Source organism: Pempheris klunzingeri, chromosome 9 (assembly GCF_042242105.1).
Source record: "Pempheris klunzingeri isolate RE-2024b chromosome 9, fPemKlu1.hap1, whole genome shotgun sequence".
NCBI lineage: Eukaryota > Metazoa > Chordata > Actinopteri > Acropomatiformes > Pempheridae > Pempheris > Pempheris klunzingeri.
The window spans coordinates 22,818,306-22,838,240 of NC_092020.1; the positions used below are offsets into that span (position 1 = coordinate 22,818,306).

At 42.6% G+C, this 19,935-nt stretch overlaps 1 protein-coding gene across 3 annotated transcripts in view; it reads right to left on the reverse strand.

Annotated features, from left to right (window-relative positions):
• The window catches only part of rapgef2b (Rap guanine nucleotide exchange factor 2b), a 103,273-nt gene that overhangs the window by 68,681 nt on the left and 14,657 nt on the right, over positions 1 to 19,935 (reverse strand). For all 3 annotated transcript variants that reach the window (XM_070836505.1, XM_070836504.1, XM_070836503.1), the window contains exons 2-3: positions 8,366 to 8,436; positions 5,580 to 5,636 (exon numbers count right to left, since the gene is read on the reverse strand). In XM_070836505.1, coding sequence (XP_070692606.1) covers positions 5,580 to 5,636; positions 8,366 to 8,436 — 128 coding nt within the window. The remainder of the gene's footprint in view (positions 1 to 5,579; positions 5,637 to 8,365; positions 8,437 to 19,935) is intronic.

A 19,935-nucleotide genomic window follows, 5' to 3' on the forward strand; every position in this document is an offset into this window, starting at 1 on the left:
CTCCTCCGCTCCACACTTCCCTTGCACAACTAATGAGGCTGTAGACAGCACACCCTACTGACACAGTGAGAATCTCCCTCGATCCCTCCAACAGCATCCCTGTTCCTTTTCCCTTTCCCCTACTGATCTCCATCCGCCTCCCTCCGAGATCCTTCCATCCTTTTATGTTTCTTCCTTGCATTCAGAGATGACATGAATGAAATGATCAATTATTAATTGCTGGCGCGCAGATACACCGAGCGAGGGGAGCATCTCGCGTGGCTGAGGAAGAGGAGGAGGATGCAACGCCAAAAAAAAAGTAGGAGATAGGAGACTCTAATGCGCCGCGACAGCTTGACTGAACTGGGTCACGCATACTAGAAGCGATCGTCAAACGCTAAACATCATCCACCAACGCCCCCCAGAAAGCCTTTAACAGCGGGGAATCGGGTTATACGAGTGCCATGGAGGCGGTGGAAGGGGTAAAATGATGCGGGAAAGGGTGAAATAGCATCAAGAAATGAGGAAATGAGGATCTACTTTTTTTGAATTCAAGATCATCATCGTCATCGTTTTGATAATGTGAAACTTAGTCACATTGGGCTGTCGAAATATTGTTAGGTGGGCTCAAAGATTCATTTAAAATGTGTAACTTTTTAGATTGCTCAAGTTTTCTTCTGCAATTGGGTGCACAGGATTTGGACTGGCAGGATGGTTGTGAAACAGACGTTTCAAAACATAAGAAACACGACACATGCACATTCAGTGTCCCAAATAAACAAGCGACTAAAAATACAATGATTTTAAGTTGTTATTGTTATAATGTTTGACATTGAATTCTCGAGAGGCTCTCAATGCTACAGTGGTGTGCTGAATAAAGCATTCAGAACATTTTTGCAATTGCCCTGAAAACCTTTTTTTTTTTTTTTTCCCAAAAAGCTAAAGCTAAAGAAACCTCAAGCGTCAGGGTGGGAGAGCACTGAAAGGTTACTGGCTAATGTTTAGGATTTTTAAAAGTTTCAATACAATGAAAGGTCTATGTCCAGTAGTTTGGGGAATTTGCACAACACCAGCAAATTGTGTTTAGGAGGCTGCCTTCAGTGCCCATCCTCTCCCAGACTTTGTCAGCCCCTTCAAAAATGTGTCCATTTAAATGAAGTTTAACTGGATGTTATACAACAAAATGAAAGATACAAACGTGGACAAAATAATATTAGTACAAGATGTAGTGATCCTGGAATAGTCGTCATTTCACTATATGCACCTTTTTTCAGTCGGTTTGTCAAGTTTGCGTTTATAATACTACCGCTCGCTTCAGTCATTTATCCACTAACTTCAGCAAAACAATTGTTGCTTGTTGATGATTAGGAGTCACTGCTTTTATAGACTGGTCAATTAAAACCTGGAGGTCTGGAGCACATGGTCATAGCTGCATGTATTAAAAAGCTCCAGTTAAGCCTGCGTGCTCCAGACACAACATATTACATTACTGCCATTTTCACCAACGCAATATGCAGCCATTGCAGATACTTGTCAAATGACTAATGTCTCCATGTCAGCACTGTAGATACAGTCTGTGCTGGAATGTATAATTATATAAGCCAACTGGTCACTGGGATGTGATGAGTTTTTCAGTTCCATCTTCCGCCGCGCTCTCTCGTCTACCCCCCTGTGACGTTGTTTGTGAAGGCCAGCAGCTTCACAGTGTCACGGGGAACAGGAGCTGCATGACGGGGGCAACTTTCCGACAGCTGCACAGGAGAGTTGCTCACTGTGAACCTGAGCCAGGGGTGAAAATATCACACACTGTTCTTATTTCATTTTTAATATTGTGGTGATACATTATGATCTGTGCAATTTTCTTCTACATCTAAATCGGCAAACAAGGAAATGCCATCAAGTATCTACAGCTGGTTTGTTTGGCTACTTGCTGCATTGATGGTTGCGAGATAAATGTTTTTGTTTTTCTCTTCTGGCAACAGTATGGTAGACTAGTTTTGGTAAACTGAGATTTGCTTCAAGATCGTTTGACACTGCTGCTATCAGCTGTTTACTGTAGCAGGTTAATTCTTCTTTTTCCTCTATTAATACTTTCAATCAGAACATATAGCTCTCTGAATGGAAGGGGTGTTTTCTCAGCAGTCACTTAAACCTCCAAACAAGGACATGCTCACAACTTTACAACAGAACCTCATAACAAAAAGAACGTTGCAACTGCAACTGACAGTTGTTTTCACTGGCGGTTAACCTGCAAAATGTTCTCAATTGATCGATAATCAATGTTTTCTAAATGTCCTGTATTTTCTAAATAACAGCCCAAAACCCAAAGCTATAAAGTTGGCTGTCATAGAAGAATTATTCACTTTTTTGATGAGACAAAAATGAATTAAAATTGTTGCCAATGTAACATTTTGTGTTGATTGGCGAATCAATTAATTATCTCAATATGTCTTCTCTAATTTAATGGAATACTTCCACTATTGACTCCAATGCCCGTAGTTCAAAGTTAAGGCTCCCAAATAAGATAATTCAGCAGAAAACCATTGCATTGCACACTTATGAGCATCGAGTTTTCAGTTGGACCACACAGACCAGTCAGAGTCAAAGGTGATGGGGTGCACTGAAAGAGCTGACATGGAAGAGGTTAAAAGCCGACCAGAAGCTACTAACCCTCTTCACCGGCCACTGTAAAATGTGCCAGGTCAGCCTCCATCTCTGGAGGGCTTTAGCAATATAATCTCTGGATAGTAAATCCTGAGAGGTTCAGGCTCTCACAGTATGGGATGTTTTCATGAGATATTGAGCGTGACCATGTGTGTGTGCACGTGCATGCGTGGACTGTTAGCACTCTAGCAATCCAGAGCCCTGGGCAGGAAAAATGAGTATTTTTAGAAGTATTAACCTTATCCTCCTATCATTACTGCGGGACTGCCAACTGTCAGGGATACTGCGGGTCATTAACCAGGTCGTTTGCATGTATCCGAATGGTTTTATCCAACATTACTGGTGTGTGCGGACAAACAGAGGAGCATAAAAATGTAGCCGGGATTTAGCTCCATGTAAAATGTTCTTCTGCATGTCCTCTTCCCTTAAATCAAGGGAGGAGGAAAGATGGGTGCCACACAATTACACTTACACTCCAATTTATATGAAGTAAGTGTGGCATATCTGCATGTCTTTTCCAGATCTTTGAGGCTGCATTAGAGTTGAGAGATAGAATCATGTGCTTATTCAAGAGTAACTGATCATCATTAGAGGCGGTCCACACGGATTTGTCATCCTGCTGAGAATTTTTCTTTTACCAAAGTTCATTGTAGCTTTGCCAGGAGTGTCTTTCATTTGAACCTGGGGGTTTTCCTTTAAGAAAATGAACTCTGTTTACAGCTGTCTAAAATATGTCTCCAAAAGCAGGCCATATACAATTTTTACAACTTAATAGAGACGCTATCAAAATTAAATTCCCCCATTGACTTTTAGAGCCCTCGTTCACCAGCAGATTATTGCCGTTGTTATAAACAGAGCAGGAAATGAAGACAGCCTGTTAAAAGCTTGTATTTTCACAAGAGTAGGATGATTAAGATCTTGCAGAGGAGGAAAGTCCATCTGATGTGCTGCGGTTTAACACCCAGCTCTTATCAGGGAGAGCCCTGACAGACTTTTATAGGCCAACGCACGCACGCACACACGCACGCAAACACTTGTACACAGATACAGAAATACAAGACACAACTAGAAACTATGCCGAGACTCTTGTGCAAATTAAATGAACCAATGAACGAAAAAACACAATAGCCGTCTGTGTTTTGATGCTTTAGCCTGGAGGTAACCTTGGCAAAGCACGGCCATTTTATTTTCCTTCTTCTTCTTTGTCCTCCATAGGTCAGAAAATTGTAAAAGTGTGTTTCACGGCCAACATCTAGCAAGGAGTCAGACAAACAGCCTGGTTATTTTGCTGAGTCTCAGCTGGTTTCACCTCCGTTGAGTCCTGCTCTCTGCCACAACCTTCAGTGTGACTCAACGCAGCCAAACTCACAATGTAGCTGCTCTGATTCGAATGTTTTTCTGTTTCTGTTGTCAGGAAATTGAATGAGCGTAAAAAACAGTGATTTGGTAGTTCGTGATATGATATAGCCTACGTTCCTCTTAACCGGTTGAGCAGCATTTCCTTCACTGCTGCACAGAGATGTCCATCGTCTCACTTTTTCTTTTTTTTTCCATCACATGGTCAAGAAAATAAAGATAAGTAGAGTGGGTAGGAGGCAACACAGAATTTTCTTCTCTGCTTTCCAACACCCACTCCATGACTGTACCTGTGCAGGTTTAAGTCATAGTTTCCATACTAAGATTCAAGGCCTATGTGATGAAGAGTGTTTTAGAAAAGCTCCATATGTAGATGTACATATTCTTTTATATCTCCTTGTGTCTGCTGCGACATTATAAATGTCCCCGTCGTGGGACTAATAAAGGAATATCTTATCTTATTTTTCTATGTGAAAAACACAGGCATATTGTGGACAGAGGCCAAAGCTGGGGGCTTTACTGCTTTTTAATATCCAAGAATGCTCTTTATTAACAATACTACTAAAAATGCAAAGTGAGCCCCCTTAGCTATAGGTTTGGCTGTGTGTGTGTGTGTGTGTGTGTGTGTGTGTGTGGGACCTGAGGGAATCTTGCTGAAACTGGAGTCTATTATGCGACCCCTGCTTAATCTGCATTCCTATTGTTTAATCAGCTCCCACACCACCAAGTGGGCTTCTAATGAGGTGTTGACTCTTCCCCATCACCCCCAACACACACACACACACACACACACACACACACACACACACACAAAAACCTACACAGGGAATCAGGAGGCAGAGAAGGGACCTTGCTCCCTCTCTAGCCCCTCGAGAGGCCGATAGAGTTAATTAACTGTCTTAATTCCCACCATGGGTGTTCGTAAGACGTCAACATGTAACAGCAGTCAAACACCGTGAGTGTGCTCTTTACTTACGACAGTTGTGGCAGCCTTTTCAAAATGGGCCCAAACACACCGAGAAGCTGTCAGGAGGCTGTCGCTACAGCTTTACGATCACATTGACCCTCTGCAGCACCCAGCTAAGAGGTGGAAACACAGAAGCGTTCCCACTAGTGGCCGGCTAGCTTTCTCCCCACTGAAGGAAAAGCTTTTAGGAGCAATTATAGCTTCAGTTTTTCTGTGTTGATTCAGTGCACACTGACTTACTGAATCAAGCTGAAATTAGACTGGAAAAAAGCCTTCTAGGTTCTGACATACCCACACACACACACACACCTTCATAAAGGCATCGTCTGACTGCCTCTGTGTTTTATGGACACTTGCTTTCATTTAAGTCACCCAGGTCACTCCGTTGTTTGGACCCGGTGTTCCTCAGCTCATCAATAACTCTGACTAACAGCCCGGGCCAGACTGTGCTTCGATCACACAGAATTGAAATATTGTTACACGGGCTGCCCCTGCCGTTGTTTTTCACATGCTCATACGCTGGTAGTGATGTAAGTATTTGACCATATATCATCAATATCTATTCACATACATGCACCCACACCCATTGGGTTCCAGGCATTGTGATACTTACTAGTATAGCACTTCATTGGCCTCATGTCTCTCATAACGCACCGTCTCACACATTATCCTGCAGGGAAGGAGAGGAGAAGGGGTGGGGGTGGGGGGTAGGCAGTCAGAGAACAAAAGAAGGAAATATTAACTTTGGTTTGTAAAAAAAACCAAAAAAATTAAAGGAATTTATACTTAATACTTAACAAATATACTATACTTAACTTAAATATACTTAACAATAAGTATAACAATACTTAACAATATACTTAACAAATACTAAATCTTATAAAGAGCAAAATTCAAACCGTTGATTCTGCTACATAATTAGATCCATTTGTGATTTATCATTTATTTTTTAGTGAACCTACAACTAGTGACTTCCTTCCATTTCCCAGAAGGACGTACAGCGAATGTGTTGCTGATAATAATCAAAACTGTGGATATGTAAATGGTTTTAAAGTGTTATTATCACAATGCAAGTTATCTGAGGACAATAGCAACTTCCAGCTGACAGCACAGCGTGAGAGTCCTGTGGCTGCGTTGTACTGCAGTTTGTTGAGGCTGCTGTTTAAGGAGGAGCCAGTTCTTCTGCATCGTCTACAATTGATTTCTCCTGGTGATTATTCAAGTTTGTTACAAAGAAGCCTTTCGACTGCATTGGGCGAAGTTCCTTACAAAACCTGGGGAGGCTGCTTTATGCTTTTATGCCCCTACACTGCAGCATATCCTCCCTCCTCATCTCACCTTGAGAGGAAATGCTTTTACTTGAGGTTATCTTACATTGTAAGCTAAGTTTTTACTTTCACCGTGTATCATTTTCCCCATTTGTTTTATAGCGTTTGCAATGTTTTATGGTGCCATTTCCAAACATTGTATTTCTATTTTATTTCGTATTCAATGTCACTTTTATTGTTTGTTGTTCGTTTCTCATGACGGCACCGATGAAAGGATGGGAGACGATTTCTAAAGCTTGTTTTGGGATTTGAACAATTAACCTTAGAGTCTGTCAGTCTGCCAGACTGTTTATGCCTGTGCACTCAAAAACAAGAGTTATCTATCCAGGTCAGATGCATATTTACAGCGAGAGGGTTTAGAATATCGATTGAGCTTACTCTCTGCAGTAGTTTCTCTTCCTAAATTAAGCACAGACGGACTTTGTGCTCCCATTAGAGAAATGTTGTTTTGTTTCCTCTCGTTTAATAGTGTTGGTATTTTAAAAAAATGAATTCAAAAGTATTATTATTTGTCAATCAAGGATTTAACTCTACAATTGACATAACTTTCTTTTGTTTGGGTAATAATGAGTCCCCTTTTTCAAATCACAGACCTTTGATTTTGGAATCAGACCCATTTTTAAACATAACAACAACATAAAGTGTGGAAAAGTCATCAACAGGCTTTCCCATGACGCTTCCAGATAAGACGAGGGCGTCTCAACATTACAGACAGGCAACTACAGTAAACTGTAGCTGATCAAAACACAAAAGGCCTCCAAAATAGCTGGGGACAGCCGTCGCGTTGCAGCCCCCGTTTGCACAACGACCGAAAAACAATCCCAGCTCTAAACAACAATCCGCTGTGAAAAAGAACTACAGAAGGAAAACAACACATTCCTCCCAGATGAAATGTGGAGAACTATAGCATAATCCCATAGTTAGTGGGATGTCTGGCTCACTGGGAGTAGTTTTTTTTTTTTTAAGTTAGAAAAACCAAAGTTGGCAGGAGTGGCGGGCTGGTCTGTGGGACCACGGGGACATTCCTCTGGATCCACACAGGGTGGAGGGAGAGGGGTTACTGTGGGGTGGGAGGCCTCTGAGGGGTCACACGGTGGAATGTTCCAGCTCACGGGTCATGTACTGTTACATTGTCCCGTCGCCAGCGTAATCCACATGTATGGACACGAGGCATGCTGGGAACAGGCTTCTGACGTGCACCGTTTGGGGAGTCGATGTAGAAAAGACTGGAAGGCTGAAGTGGTGACGGCAGAGCAAAAGGCAAAAACCATGCGCGGAGAACAGAACGGCACGGTCACATCAGGTTTGGTCAGACGGCTAGTTACGCTAATGTAGCCTCAAGCCATTAGCTTCAAGTACCCCCAAAGGCCTGCAAACAGACTTTGATGTGTGAAATCTCTTTAACAGCACTTGGTCGGAGGGCACGTGTCAACTTCTCCACATGCTAAATTCCCTGATACAACAATAGAGACCTCCATTGTCCAAGAAATCAAAACCTCTCTGTTAATGTCAAGCCACGGATTAGCAAAGAATGCCTGCTTTCATCAACTTCTGGAGAATTCAGTGGCCGGTGTGAAACAAATTCACACCCTTAAAGTCTAATTAAGTTCCTCTTCCAGTGGAGTTCGAGGTTGTTACATTTCATATCATGTTAATGTGTGCACACCGACAAGAACCAACAGATCTGATCACTTTGTTATCTAGAAGAGTGATAACCTCAACAAGTACTTAAAATTAATTAAGCTTAAAATTTCAATTTTCAAGGAGGAAAATGTACTTTTTTATGTGCCAGCTGACTTTTTGCAAGCAGATTTGCTTTTTAGAGGGTAAAATAATCCCAGCCTATGAGTTGTTATAGAGCAGAGTGGCTGCTGTATGAGAAAACCAGACTAATTTCACCAGCGTTTGGCTGGCGGCTCTGTGCTCATTTTCCACCCCTCACTAGAGCAGTTATGGAGCAGACACTGAGGAGTTGTCGCTCCGTTTTCATTAGCATTTGAAATTCATGTGATTGGAATATCAAGCTCCAACTTATGTTGATTAAGAGCCAGGAGTGTGTGCAGACACTGACCTCAGCTGGTGCTCTCGCAGGTTGGACAAGGCCTCCATGCCGTGGAGATATGAGTAGACAATCTCCAGGTCCTGAGGAACAGAGGAACAGAGGAACAGTGTTGTTAGACACAGGCGCTTAGAGCTGGAGCTCTAAAGATGCTGCAATCATTATTTTTGATATGAACAACGCATGGCATAATATGAAGGAGTTGCTAACAGTGACCAATAGGGACCAAGTTTAAAGAGCTTAACGGCAACTCTCAGTCTTTGTCAAGAAAAGCACACTCAAACACAGGACATAGACATAGTAATGATTACTGATGCTTAAAAATACCGATCATTCATTCTGCAGTGGACAAACCGGGCACTCATTCAACACAAAATCTTTTCTAAGGACAGTGACATTAATTTGTGCGACTAAGCATTGAATTAGAAAGCAATAAAGCACCTCGCAGAGAGAGAGAGAAAAAAAAAAAAAGGAAGTAGACTGCACAACTATAAACTCCCCATTCAATTACTTCATCAAGTGACCCAGTGAGTGACTCTCGGATTGTTTGGCGTGAATCCAAGGCAGAGGTAAAACAAAGTGGCCCTCTCTGAGAGCTGGCAGCCAGCACAGCTACTCCACTGTCTATTGGTACACACTGAGGCACTGACTCTGTGTGTGTGTGTGTGTGTGTGTATTGCGGTGCTAGTTGCAGCTACTGGGAAGTCTTTGTTGGCGGCAACTGGAGGTAGATGTGGCGACAGCAGATCGGAGGGACAACAGAGACTCTGTGTTCTGACCCCGCCAGACACACACAAACACGCATGTGAAACCGCACAGAATGGCCACCTTGTGCATCTCTGGGTGATGTTTCTGAGAGCAGCAATCATAAGCTTATTGAAAATGTGATGACATGTTGATCACAAAAGGCTGAATACCACTTTGTTTGACCTGGTTTGGTGTTCCAGTGTCTGTGTCCGTAGAGGAAAGGTGCCCGACCCACGCCAGTGTTGAGAAGCCTTTGAGCCGATTTAAGAAGCAGAACATAATCTATAAAAACAACACGTCCGTAACGCAACAAAAATCTTATTTTTAGTGCAAAACCAGTGCAGTGTAGGCTCTGACTTAAAGCCAGGTGAGTCAATGTTTGACAAAGGTTATTACTAATATGCAAATCAAAGGTTCAACATACAAAATTCAGCTGCACATGACCTTGGATTAACAAAATAAACAATATTGAAACAACCGGCTGGAAAATAAGCAACACACGAAGACGACACACCCAAAATGCTCAGTATGCCTATGTGCTCAGTATTGAATCTGAAGTTCACGGTGTATTTTCAAGGTTTTCCAGCACCTTGCGGCTGTGATGAAATAAGTGCACACAAGTCTCCAGCACCTGTACTAACTCTGCAACATCACAGCATTTAACAAAACAGCCAAGTAAATATCATCGTCAAAACATGTGACATCTAAATTGTGTTACGAAACTACAGGACATGTCTGGGTGTGGGTCGGGTTTTTTTTTTTACATTTGGGTTTGGCCTTTCTGAAACGGACACAGAAAGAAACTTGTGTTGTCCTCAGGGCTGCCTGGCCCTGTTACATCACTCAGTGATATCCTCACTAACCAAATCCTTATGTTCAAAGTGTCTGCGGCCACTGGAACAGCAAGCACAGGTTCAACACAGGCAATGTTCAGACACATACTGCCACCTACTGGGCAACGGAGAAACTGCGTCCATGATTAACTGGGTACACAGTACTGCACGATGACAACAGATGAGACTAATTCTTACTAAGCTGCAAATGCAAAGTAAAACGTCCAATTAATTTACAGAAGGAGAAAAATTGATGGAGACTATAGGTCAGTGAGCAAATGTCTGAATATGATGGTGAGCATTCAGGTTTATAGAGCATACTGTAAAGAAGAATAACCTGCAACTATTAAGTAATTCCTAAAAGAAAACCTGCCAAAACATAGATTAGTTTTGACCTCTCTAAGGTGAATGTCAAATGGCCTTTGTTGGTGTTACAAACTTTGTTAAACCATTGACATTATTCCATCCTTTAAGGAGTTTTAAACTATTACAGTTCCAGTGCTGACTTTAAAAAGTATGAAATTATACCAAACTCACTCCTGGCTGTAGTACATCTCCTTAAGTTTTCAAATGTTAAAGTCATAAAAAACAGAAAAGTATGCATACATTAAGTAAACCTATTGATAGAATGTTATTTAGTGGAAAGGACAAAGACCACCATGTCTCGTCTATATGAAAAATGTGAACATCCCCATCCCTTACGATAGTGGTCCTCAGCCACAACCTCACACCGAGGACAAAAACCAGAAGGGGAGAAAAAGGATAGCGTCATTAGAAACTCTCTTCCAATGCTCTAACACACTCAGGTCAGTTTAGACCGTGGAAGGAAGAAATCCCTTCTTAGGCTCTGAGTACCTAATAATCCAGGCAGAGGGTCACCACTTGGTGGCAGTGTTGCAGGTTTCTTTTCCCCCTCCTTAGTGACATCACTGTGAATAAACCAGCGCCACTTAAACTCAGCCTCACAGGGAGAAATATGCAAAACCATCAATTGTGGCTTCACTCGCAAATATTTCAGATTGACTGTATGGAAAGAATGTAAAGGACCCCATCTTTTCCACTCCCTGGGCCCTACATTTTCCGGTCCGATTTTCTTTCTCTCCGTCTGGCTTCCTTTTTTTTTTTTTAACGGAGCCAAACACAATCACCACAAAGTGCACAGGGAGAGGATACATGACAGTTTTAGGACATGGTCAGGATCACTGAATCACAATACAACCTTTTCAGTGAGGGGTCCGGGGCTTTTGTCGTGCAATTCATTTGCTTTATTCCAAACAATAACATTTCAAAAAATAGGACCCTCCATTGAATTAATTGAACAGCTGATTTTTAGACTTTTTCTGTCTTGTTACAAAGAGATCAAAGGCAGAGGGTGTTTGATCTACGCTTTCAACATCACTTAGGTGATCCCTGCTTCATGTTCATTCACATCTTTGGCTGAAAGCCGGACCAACCATCTCTCATAGGATAGAAACAGCAAGGAAATCAGACTATGAGCAGTGGGTAGCTGAAACTAGGACATGCTGATGAAGGCTGCATCCAGCCAAATTTCTGCTCATTGTGTGTGCTGAATAAAGACAAGGCTGGTTCATTTTTTAAAAACTGCTGGCTTTTGGGCTTTTGGGGGGTAGCTCTAACTCCCAGGCTGCACCAGTAACACCATCTAATCCCGCCTCCTTCCGATTCCTCGCTAATCCTTCCAGGAACACAGGTGGCCCCCACTGAAGGAAAAACACACCGAGATGCTGTTGATAAACCCTCGTGGCTACTTAAAAAGTTGTTTGTGCAAAACTACCCTTGGCGTTCCTCACATACCGGTTATCAATCGCACCTCCGTACACTCCCCCAGTTATTTCCTTGATGCAACAAAACATGTCATCGCTTTACACCTTCATTTGTCAGACAGATGGTAGCAGTGCAATGCAGCCAAACGAGTGGAGGCATTTCCTCTCCTGGATACAAATTAAACAATAGCAGGCCTTGTCTTCCCTGTTTGGGGCCAGAACACACACACACACACACACACACAGACCAAGACTCCCTCCATTTTCCACCCATTATGCCGGGCCCCAGAGGGAGAGGGTGCAGTGTCGGGCCCCTTGCCAGTCTACTGAGTGGCAAAGCATTCGGTGGGCAAAGGGAGGTCAAGGAAGTTGTGATCTTTTTCCTTGCATTGTGCTCACTGAGACTTACGAGAAAATAAATGCGCCTGAGGTTGCAGTGTAAACAAATACAGTTTCACATGATAGGATATCTGTGTGACAAGCCAGATCAGTTTGACACTAAATGATGTAACAGTGTTGTTTGCTTTAGCGTAACAGGTTTTTGACACAAACGTTGAAACAAAAGAACAGAATTTCTTTTAGAATTCAAATTTCAAAGTACACGTTACCGGAGATGGCGATGCTATTCACCAGTCTAAATAGGGATGCAACTTGCAACTGTTTTCATCTGTCAAATGTAAAAATATAGATTTACACTGATAAGAGTGGCGTTGCTGATTTCTCAGAGACCACAGTAATGTCTTCAATCTGTGCCTTTCATTTGACTAACAATGTAAAACCTTAAGATGTTCAATTTACTGCGGCAAACAACAAATGGTCAGCAAGTGGTCATATTTGAGAAGCTGGAACAGGCACAAACCCAAAGATATTCAGTTTATAATCAAATATGCAGTATATGTAAAATATCCACACATTTAACGGGCCAAACAAATTTCTGAAATTCAGATTCTGAAAAATCTGAAATTGCCAATACTGTAATACTGTATTAGTGTTTGTTTTGATTAATTCAACAGCCCCGGGTCACCCTGAACTATGGTTACAGAGCGCCTCTGCTTTTCTTATCTCTTAACACCATAGTGTCTGTTTGCCAGATAGGAAGCTTTCTTCTAGCCGGGCCCTTTCACTGTGGCACAAATGGTCAATCCATTTATTCATTTGCCTCTGGCTGAGTGCAGATAGCGGACCTCTGCATGCATCTATCAGCCACTGTAGACAAACATCAAAGAAAGGGGCTGCAAGCTCTCAAAAACAATGGGCCACTGTGGGAGAGATAAACAAAAGAGTCTCAGGTATGGAGGTGAAGGGCATTTCTGATGACCTACGCAGCCTGACGGATGATCAGACACCAGTATTTCAACACATCCACGAGTATAGTTTTAATCCACGAACACCTGTTTTTTTTTTACTTCAACAACTATAAATTGTATGAGTCATCAACATATCTTGTTGAACGCCAACCCACTAGGACAAAAACTGTGGATAGAAGAGAGTATCAGCATCTTTTTAGAGCCGTAACTCACGCAGCAGAAAAACTGATCTGTTAATGTGTGTCAAAGGGCTGATGTAGCAAACTGCAGGTGATGGGGTTGTGTTTTTATACCGTGTAGGAATGGCCGATTAAGTGTTATAACCTCATAAAAGCAGACACGTGATGGCACTTGCGGTGACGCGCTGCCCTCGCCGAGTCCCCGGCAGAGAAAATCAATGACTGTGTCTCCTTTGTTAACAACATTTCCAGTCTGCATGTGTGCATGCGAGCCTCGCGCTCGCCTCACTACTGTCGAGGAAATCCTTCCATCATCCCTCTTACATGTTTCTTACTTTCTGGCTGAACTGCAAAAGTGTACTTTCACTTGAAAGATCTAGTATCAGTATGCAGCATCACAGGAGTGCACACTGCAGAATGCTGGATAGAAAGAGGATGGTAGTCCTGGTACTTTTCTGTGGCCTTTATAGCTTTATAGTTTAGTTTCAGGTGCTGGAGTGTACTTGTGGTGTTCTGCTGCAATGCAAAACATTGCTTGCCAAGTATGCGCTTCTGCCTCTCGCCATCCTTGAATCCAAAAAGTTTACGCATAATGAATGTGATCCTTGTTTTGGAATAAAAATCAATTGAAAAACTGCTGATTCAGATCAATTCTATATTGAATAATTGTTTCACATCTATTTGTCATTAGTGTAACTGCATCGTGGTATAAATATAATTTAGTACAATTTACCGAGGGCTGCTATGAACAGCTACTCTCATTGTCTATTAAATACTTCTTAAAATGAATCCTTTAGTCTTTAAAATGGCCAAAAGTGAAAAATGCCCATTACGAGTCATCATTTCTCATTGTCATCCTGACACACATAAAATGAGAACGTCTGTCTGCCAACTCTACTGCTATTCTTATGAGGCCAGCAGAGAGACGAACAGAATGGCAGAGAGAGTGAGAGAGACACCAGGGGGCCACCCACTGTGAGGCATATGTACTTTTGTCAGCACTGCCAGGCAACTTGTAAAGAACTTGTCTGAATGAGTTTTCACACTGAGTAACATCTCGCTGGCAAGTTGTAGAATTTGGCAAATTGCGTCCTTTCCTTCTGTCCTCAGTGGCGGTCAGTGGAGCAAGCCTGCGCTCTGACGTTTGCTGGTTCAAATACGACAAACGGTGCAGCATGACGCACTTTCCATCATCAGCTACTTAGAAAAAGAAACAAAAAAAACAAACTTTCCTTTAAGTCTGTAACTAAATGAGAACAGGACAGCGGAACGGGGGAGTGCTGATAAAAAGCACAAGACTTGAGAAAAATCTTGAAATGTGACTGAACGTAATGTAATTAAACATCACATTAAAACCACAGAATTGACTTTTACAGTGTTCAGTTTGAAAGAGAGAGAGACTGCGTTCAGGGGACGAGCTGAATGTTTCTAGCCGTCGGCTCATTACACCACTCCTGTCTAAGATGCTTACAACCGCGATCCCTGGCAGTCAAAGAAGGAATGGACGTTCTAATCACGGCGCTCTATGCGGCAAGGATTTGTTGTCGTTCTGTTTCAGAAAATAGCTGTGAAAAGCACAAATTAATCCCCCGCGACTTGGGAGCAAGGACGACCTAGTTTTATAACAATTGCTCACTTGTCACTGCCGGGCGAGCTTTTAACTCCGTACCTTCACCCTCTGAACTTCACTGCGGCCGCTTGAGGGTTGGACTCAAACAATGAGGATGTGGTGTGCAAAACCAGCTCATTAGGGTGACATAAGCATGATTAAAGAAATCAAATGATAATTTTTGTTTGAACTGCAAAACGTGTGGACTTTCTTCCTTTCTTACTCGGTGCTTAGCAAAAAAGGAGATATTAAAGTGCGGGAATTTCTCATTTCAAAGCGAACTGCGGCGTATCTTTTTATTAACAAATGCAGTAATTAGTATCCATTATATCAGGCATTCATTCATTCCTGTGCAGCGCTACACACCGTCATGGTCCAGAACATTCCCTTTTGAAGATTTGACCTTTTCCAGGTTTGCCTTTCTACACCGACGACCCCTCGTTCAGTGACGTGTCGGTATTCCTGGATCCTGTTACCATGACAGCGGGGGCCATCTTGTGTGTCAGGCAGGGGTGAGGCTTGCATTCCTCAGATGACACTGGCTAGATAATGTCTCAATGTCCACAACGACAGACAGACACACACACAAGGCCTAAGGAGGCCATCCCACCCCCCACGGCTCGCTAACCTATGGAGGGTACTATATAGCATACCAACTGGAGGAGCCGCCTGGGCCAACTATTAGGACCGAGCATCTGGGGACCTGCTGGGGTGCTAGCAGTCTTAAAAACTTCTCACAATTTCCCCCGACATCCAACCTGACAAACCAGAAACACAGCAGAAATGTCTTACATTTAGGAAGGCGTAGCTAGAGAACTCACTGTATGGTATTGTTGCTAAATAAATATCTCATCAACCATCAAAATAGCTGAGAGTTTTTCCCTTTGGGGTGTCACTTAGACAAAATAAGACATCTGAAGAGGTCACTGTTGCAATGAGCATTATTCATTACTTTCTGAATCTTTTTTTTTTTTAAGTCAAGCGATTAATCAAAAGATGAATCCATAAGGAACATAATTGCTGGTGGCTGCTATATTTACCTGACAGCACACTGTCCCTCAGGTCGTACCAGTGTTCATTACTTCAACTGCTAAATGTCACTTTGATTAGAAAACTGTGCATTTTCTTATTTCTCCACACTGAACTTTAATGCAGCCGTGGGTAAAATGAAATGTCAGTCCCGTCAAAGTCTGGCTGTCTAATAAAGAGCATATGGGTTCATCAGAGACTGAATAACAATTTAAAGCGGGTGTTGGAGCATAATGGAGTAGACAGAGCTGCTGTACGAGGAGGTAAACAGCCTGTAGCTGCGTAACGAGGTAAACAGACCACTGGGAGTCAGACAGCCTGTGTTGAAGGTTGGAGGGTCATGTTGCCTACGGTGCAGTATCTGCTAATGGCAATATATTGCATTATATTGTCTTCTCAGCACAAACGCCGCAGCGTGTCTGTGTCAGTGTGCCAAGTGGGACTGAAGAAGACCGCCCCCCTGAAGCAGACAAAACAGCAGCGACGGCAGTTTATTGCAAATGTGCACAACATTCATCATGCACCTCAGGGGCAGCAGTATGATGCTTCACTGGGTGACTCCATGTGCATGTCTGTCTCTGTTTGTGTTAATATATATATATATGTGTGTGTGTGTGTGCGTGCGTGTGCTTGTGTGTATTCCCTTGCCTTTGTTTGTACATTCCCTGTGTTAACAGGGTGGCCAGCAGCTGTCCTTGAATCTCTATTGACAGAGAGTGTGGGATCTGCTGGGTATTTTTATACATTAGCCTGTGTGAGAGAGCAGGTGGAGGCTTTGTGGGCTTCAACAAGGTCACACAGTGACGAGCACCGCCACGCCGCTATCTGTGGCTGTCCTGGCCAAACGTCGAGGTCTGAGTGCCCGTTTTACAAAGACACAGCATGTGACGATAGCAAAGGGCTTCGCTGGCGGAATGGAAGAGCTCATTCCAAAAACACTACATTCATTCCTTGGGGAAAAAAAAACAAACATAAATGAAAAGGATCCAGACATATGTGCTCCGATTTAATGGCTATTTCTTTATATTTTGAACTTATTAGTAATAATGACAGCATCACACAACACTTACGGCTGTGGGGGTCGGGGGTTCGATCCCCGGCTCCTATGGGTCAACATGTCGAAGTGTCCTTGGGCGAGACACTGAACCCCAACTTGCTCCTGAAGCATGGCTTCAGTGTGTGAATGAGTATGAAAGAATAGTCTCCTCCAAAATGACATTCCTCCTGTATGAATGATGTGTGAATGGGTGAATGAGGATGTCATGCAAAGCGCTTTGAGTAGCTGAAATAACTAGAAAGGTGCTATACAAATACAGACCATTTACCATTACCAAATTGTTGATGAAACACATGTTTTCCCACTAGGGTTGCATTAAATCTGTGTGCCACCTGAATGAAGTTGGCACATACTACACAAAGCTAATTAGCAGCCTTATTAACTATAAGCACATGGTGTTAAGTCAACAGGTTAAGCTAGCAGAGCACATGGCCCTCTTCTTCTTCTTCCTCTCTGCTTTGGCTGCTGAATTAAGTGCCGCGCAAACAATCCCACTTCCACTGCCACCTGGACACAAGAAGAACGTAGGGCTCTTCTTTGTCTGCAGGAAGGCATCTAATATGAACAGCCATCCTCCGCTTTCACTTTTACGCCAGCTCGATGGAATCTATTGAGCAGAATTACATCTCCGAATGATAATGGGTGGCTGAAGTGGCTGGCGGAGCAGCACAACTTTGCAGTCCCAGACAAAATTTAAAAGCACTTGGGAGCTGCTGTTTATTTCCCACCATGGTCAGGCAGCTGGTGGACATGGTGACTGGCTGGAACAGGAATCAAGGGAGGCATGTGAATGAGCTTAACAGCACCTACTTGAGCTGCCTGCCAGTACAAAACCCCCAGGAACTAAAATGCACTCGGTCTCTTGAGGCATGCAAATGAGGAGCATGCTAGACTGCACAAGTAGCAGCAGATAGTGAGTTTTATCACATGTTTTCTGGAAGAACTGTGCGGCCAGAGGATGATCTTTAAAAAAATAAAAAGTGTGCACGCCAACAAATCTGTCTCAGCAGTAAGCATATCAAAATGAATGTTAAGGGTTAACTGACCTCTCCAAACCATCTGCTTTGATCAGTGCTGCAGCCAGCTGACACAGATGTTGGTTTGGAAGTGTGTGCATGTGTGCGTCTTCAGCCCAGCACTTCAAAAAATAGACTTGTGCAACCAAGCCTCCGGCAAACTTTTTCTAAAGATAAAGAGCGTGTTATATAAAGAGTGCGCTTGAGTATCATTGTAGCATGTCAAAATATATCTTGCAGTGTTAAGAATGTGTTGAGAATAACTTACTGCAGCAGCTCACTATCTCACCGATGGCTGCGTGATAGCAAACCAGCACAAGTGATTAAAAAAAAAAAAAAAAACCCTTTCAGGTGAGGAAGGAGGGGAAGTTTCATTATCTTGTTGTTCTAACTTTATTTGACAATACCTCCAGAGGGGGAAAAATGAAATATCAGAGAGGAGATCATTTATGAGGAAAGGAGCTTGTGGTCAGCATTAAGGAAGAGCTGCAATGTTCGCACTGCAGGCACAGAACATTTTATTAATTCGCTTAAAAATATGATTTATACAAAGAGCTGCACATGGTAATGTGTACCGATTACTCATGCAGAATCTGCAGTAAACACTGTAAGGACACAATACTGCACTGCTGCCCTTTAGGGTAAAATCAAGCCACGTAAATGCACTCTGGTGCCGTTTCTGTATTATCCACAAAGCATTCGTCAAGACACAGTGATACAGGATCTCACAGCGATCGTATTAGCACTGAATGACATTTGCTGATTCAGTCGCGCCCCATAATGCCAGAGTGCTGTCACACAGAGCAAGAAGTCAAAGCTATCAACAGCCTCACATGAATAAATTAAAGATCAGGCATTAGACTTTAAGAGTGATGAGGAGAGTTTAACACCTGCTCACACGCAGTTCTTTAATCTGTTTGAACTTCAAAAATGAGCAGCTACACTGATGTTAAAACATTTGTTCACCAGCCATTTTCATTTCACAAAGCAAAGCAGGTTTGTGCCACTTTTGGTTTTGGTCTCGACCACCTCCTGAGGGAAATATGTGGCTTTTTCACAGCTAAATGCTCCACTGTGTTCACAGGCTAGTTACCCACCGTGTCTATCTGAGGTTTGGGGTCGAATAGATAGTGTAGAGTGGGGTTTAAGAGCTTTTACACTAAAAACAGCTGCCTGCTGTGGCCAAAAATGACAGAGGGAGAGTGAACAAAAACAGTAAAGTTGCAGGACACTTTAAGATGAACTGTAATTTGTAAAAAGAGTCAGCAGTACAAGTAATGTTTTAGGACCCACCTTAAGGAAATCCTGAGGTTACAAGTTCAGCTATTCAGCTTATTTTCTTGACATTTCTATTCCCGTATCATGTTAGAACCTGTTTCCTCAAGCTGCTGTAGACCAGCTAAAATGGTGTCGAGATTACGTCCAATACGCTGTCAGGATTACCTCTGAGGCGTTCACACAGTCTGCTCCTCGACTTCTTAACAGTGATCACGATTTTACACCAAAATCATGACCATGTTTGTTGGTGATGCAGACTCAATGTAGTCTGTAGCCTCTTGACTGTCTTTGACCACAGTGTTGCACCACAGCAGCCTCTACTCTGACCACAGCCTCGTTCAGAGTCAGCCACTGTACCAGACTGTAAACACAGCCTCACACACATTATGCATCTACGACAGGTCTGAATGATTAATAATCATTAATCACGTGTTAGAATCTCTGTTTAGAAAGTGAAACGATGATGCCAAAAGGACCACACATGGCTGTGAAAGAAGTAAAAAAATACTTTCCTGCAGTACAGTTTCCTAAACTGCAACAATTGTCGATTAATTGATCAGTCAATTCAATATGTAGCTTTTTTTCCCCCCATTGTCAGTTGATCACTAAGTTCATTTTGCTGATTTTCTTTGTCATTTTATAGTAAATTTCATATTTTGGCATTTTGGGCCATTGGTCAGGCAACATTTCATGATATGGCTTTGAAATCTCAAAAGATTACAAATTTCCACATCTACAAATGT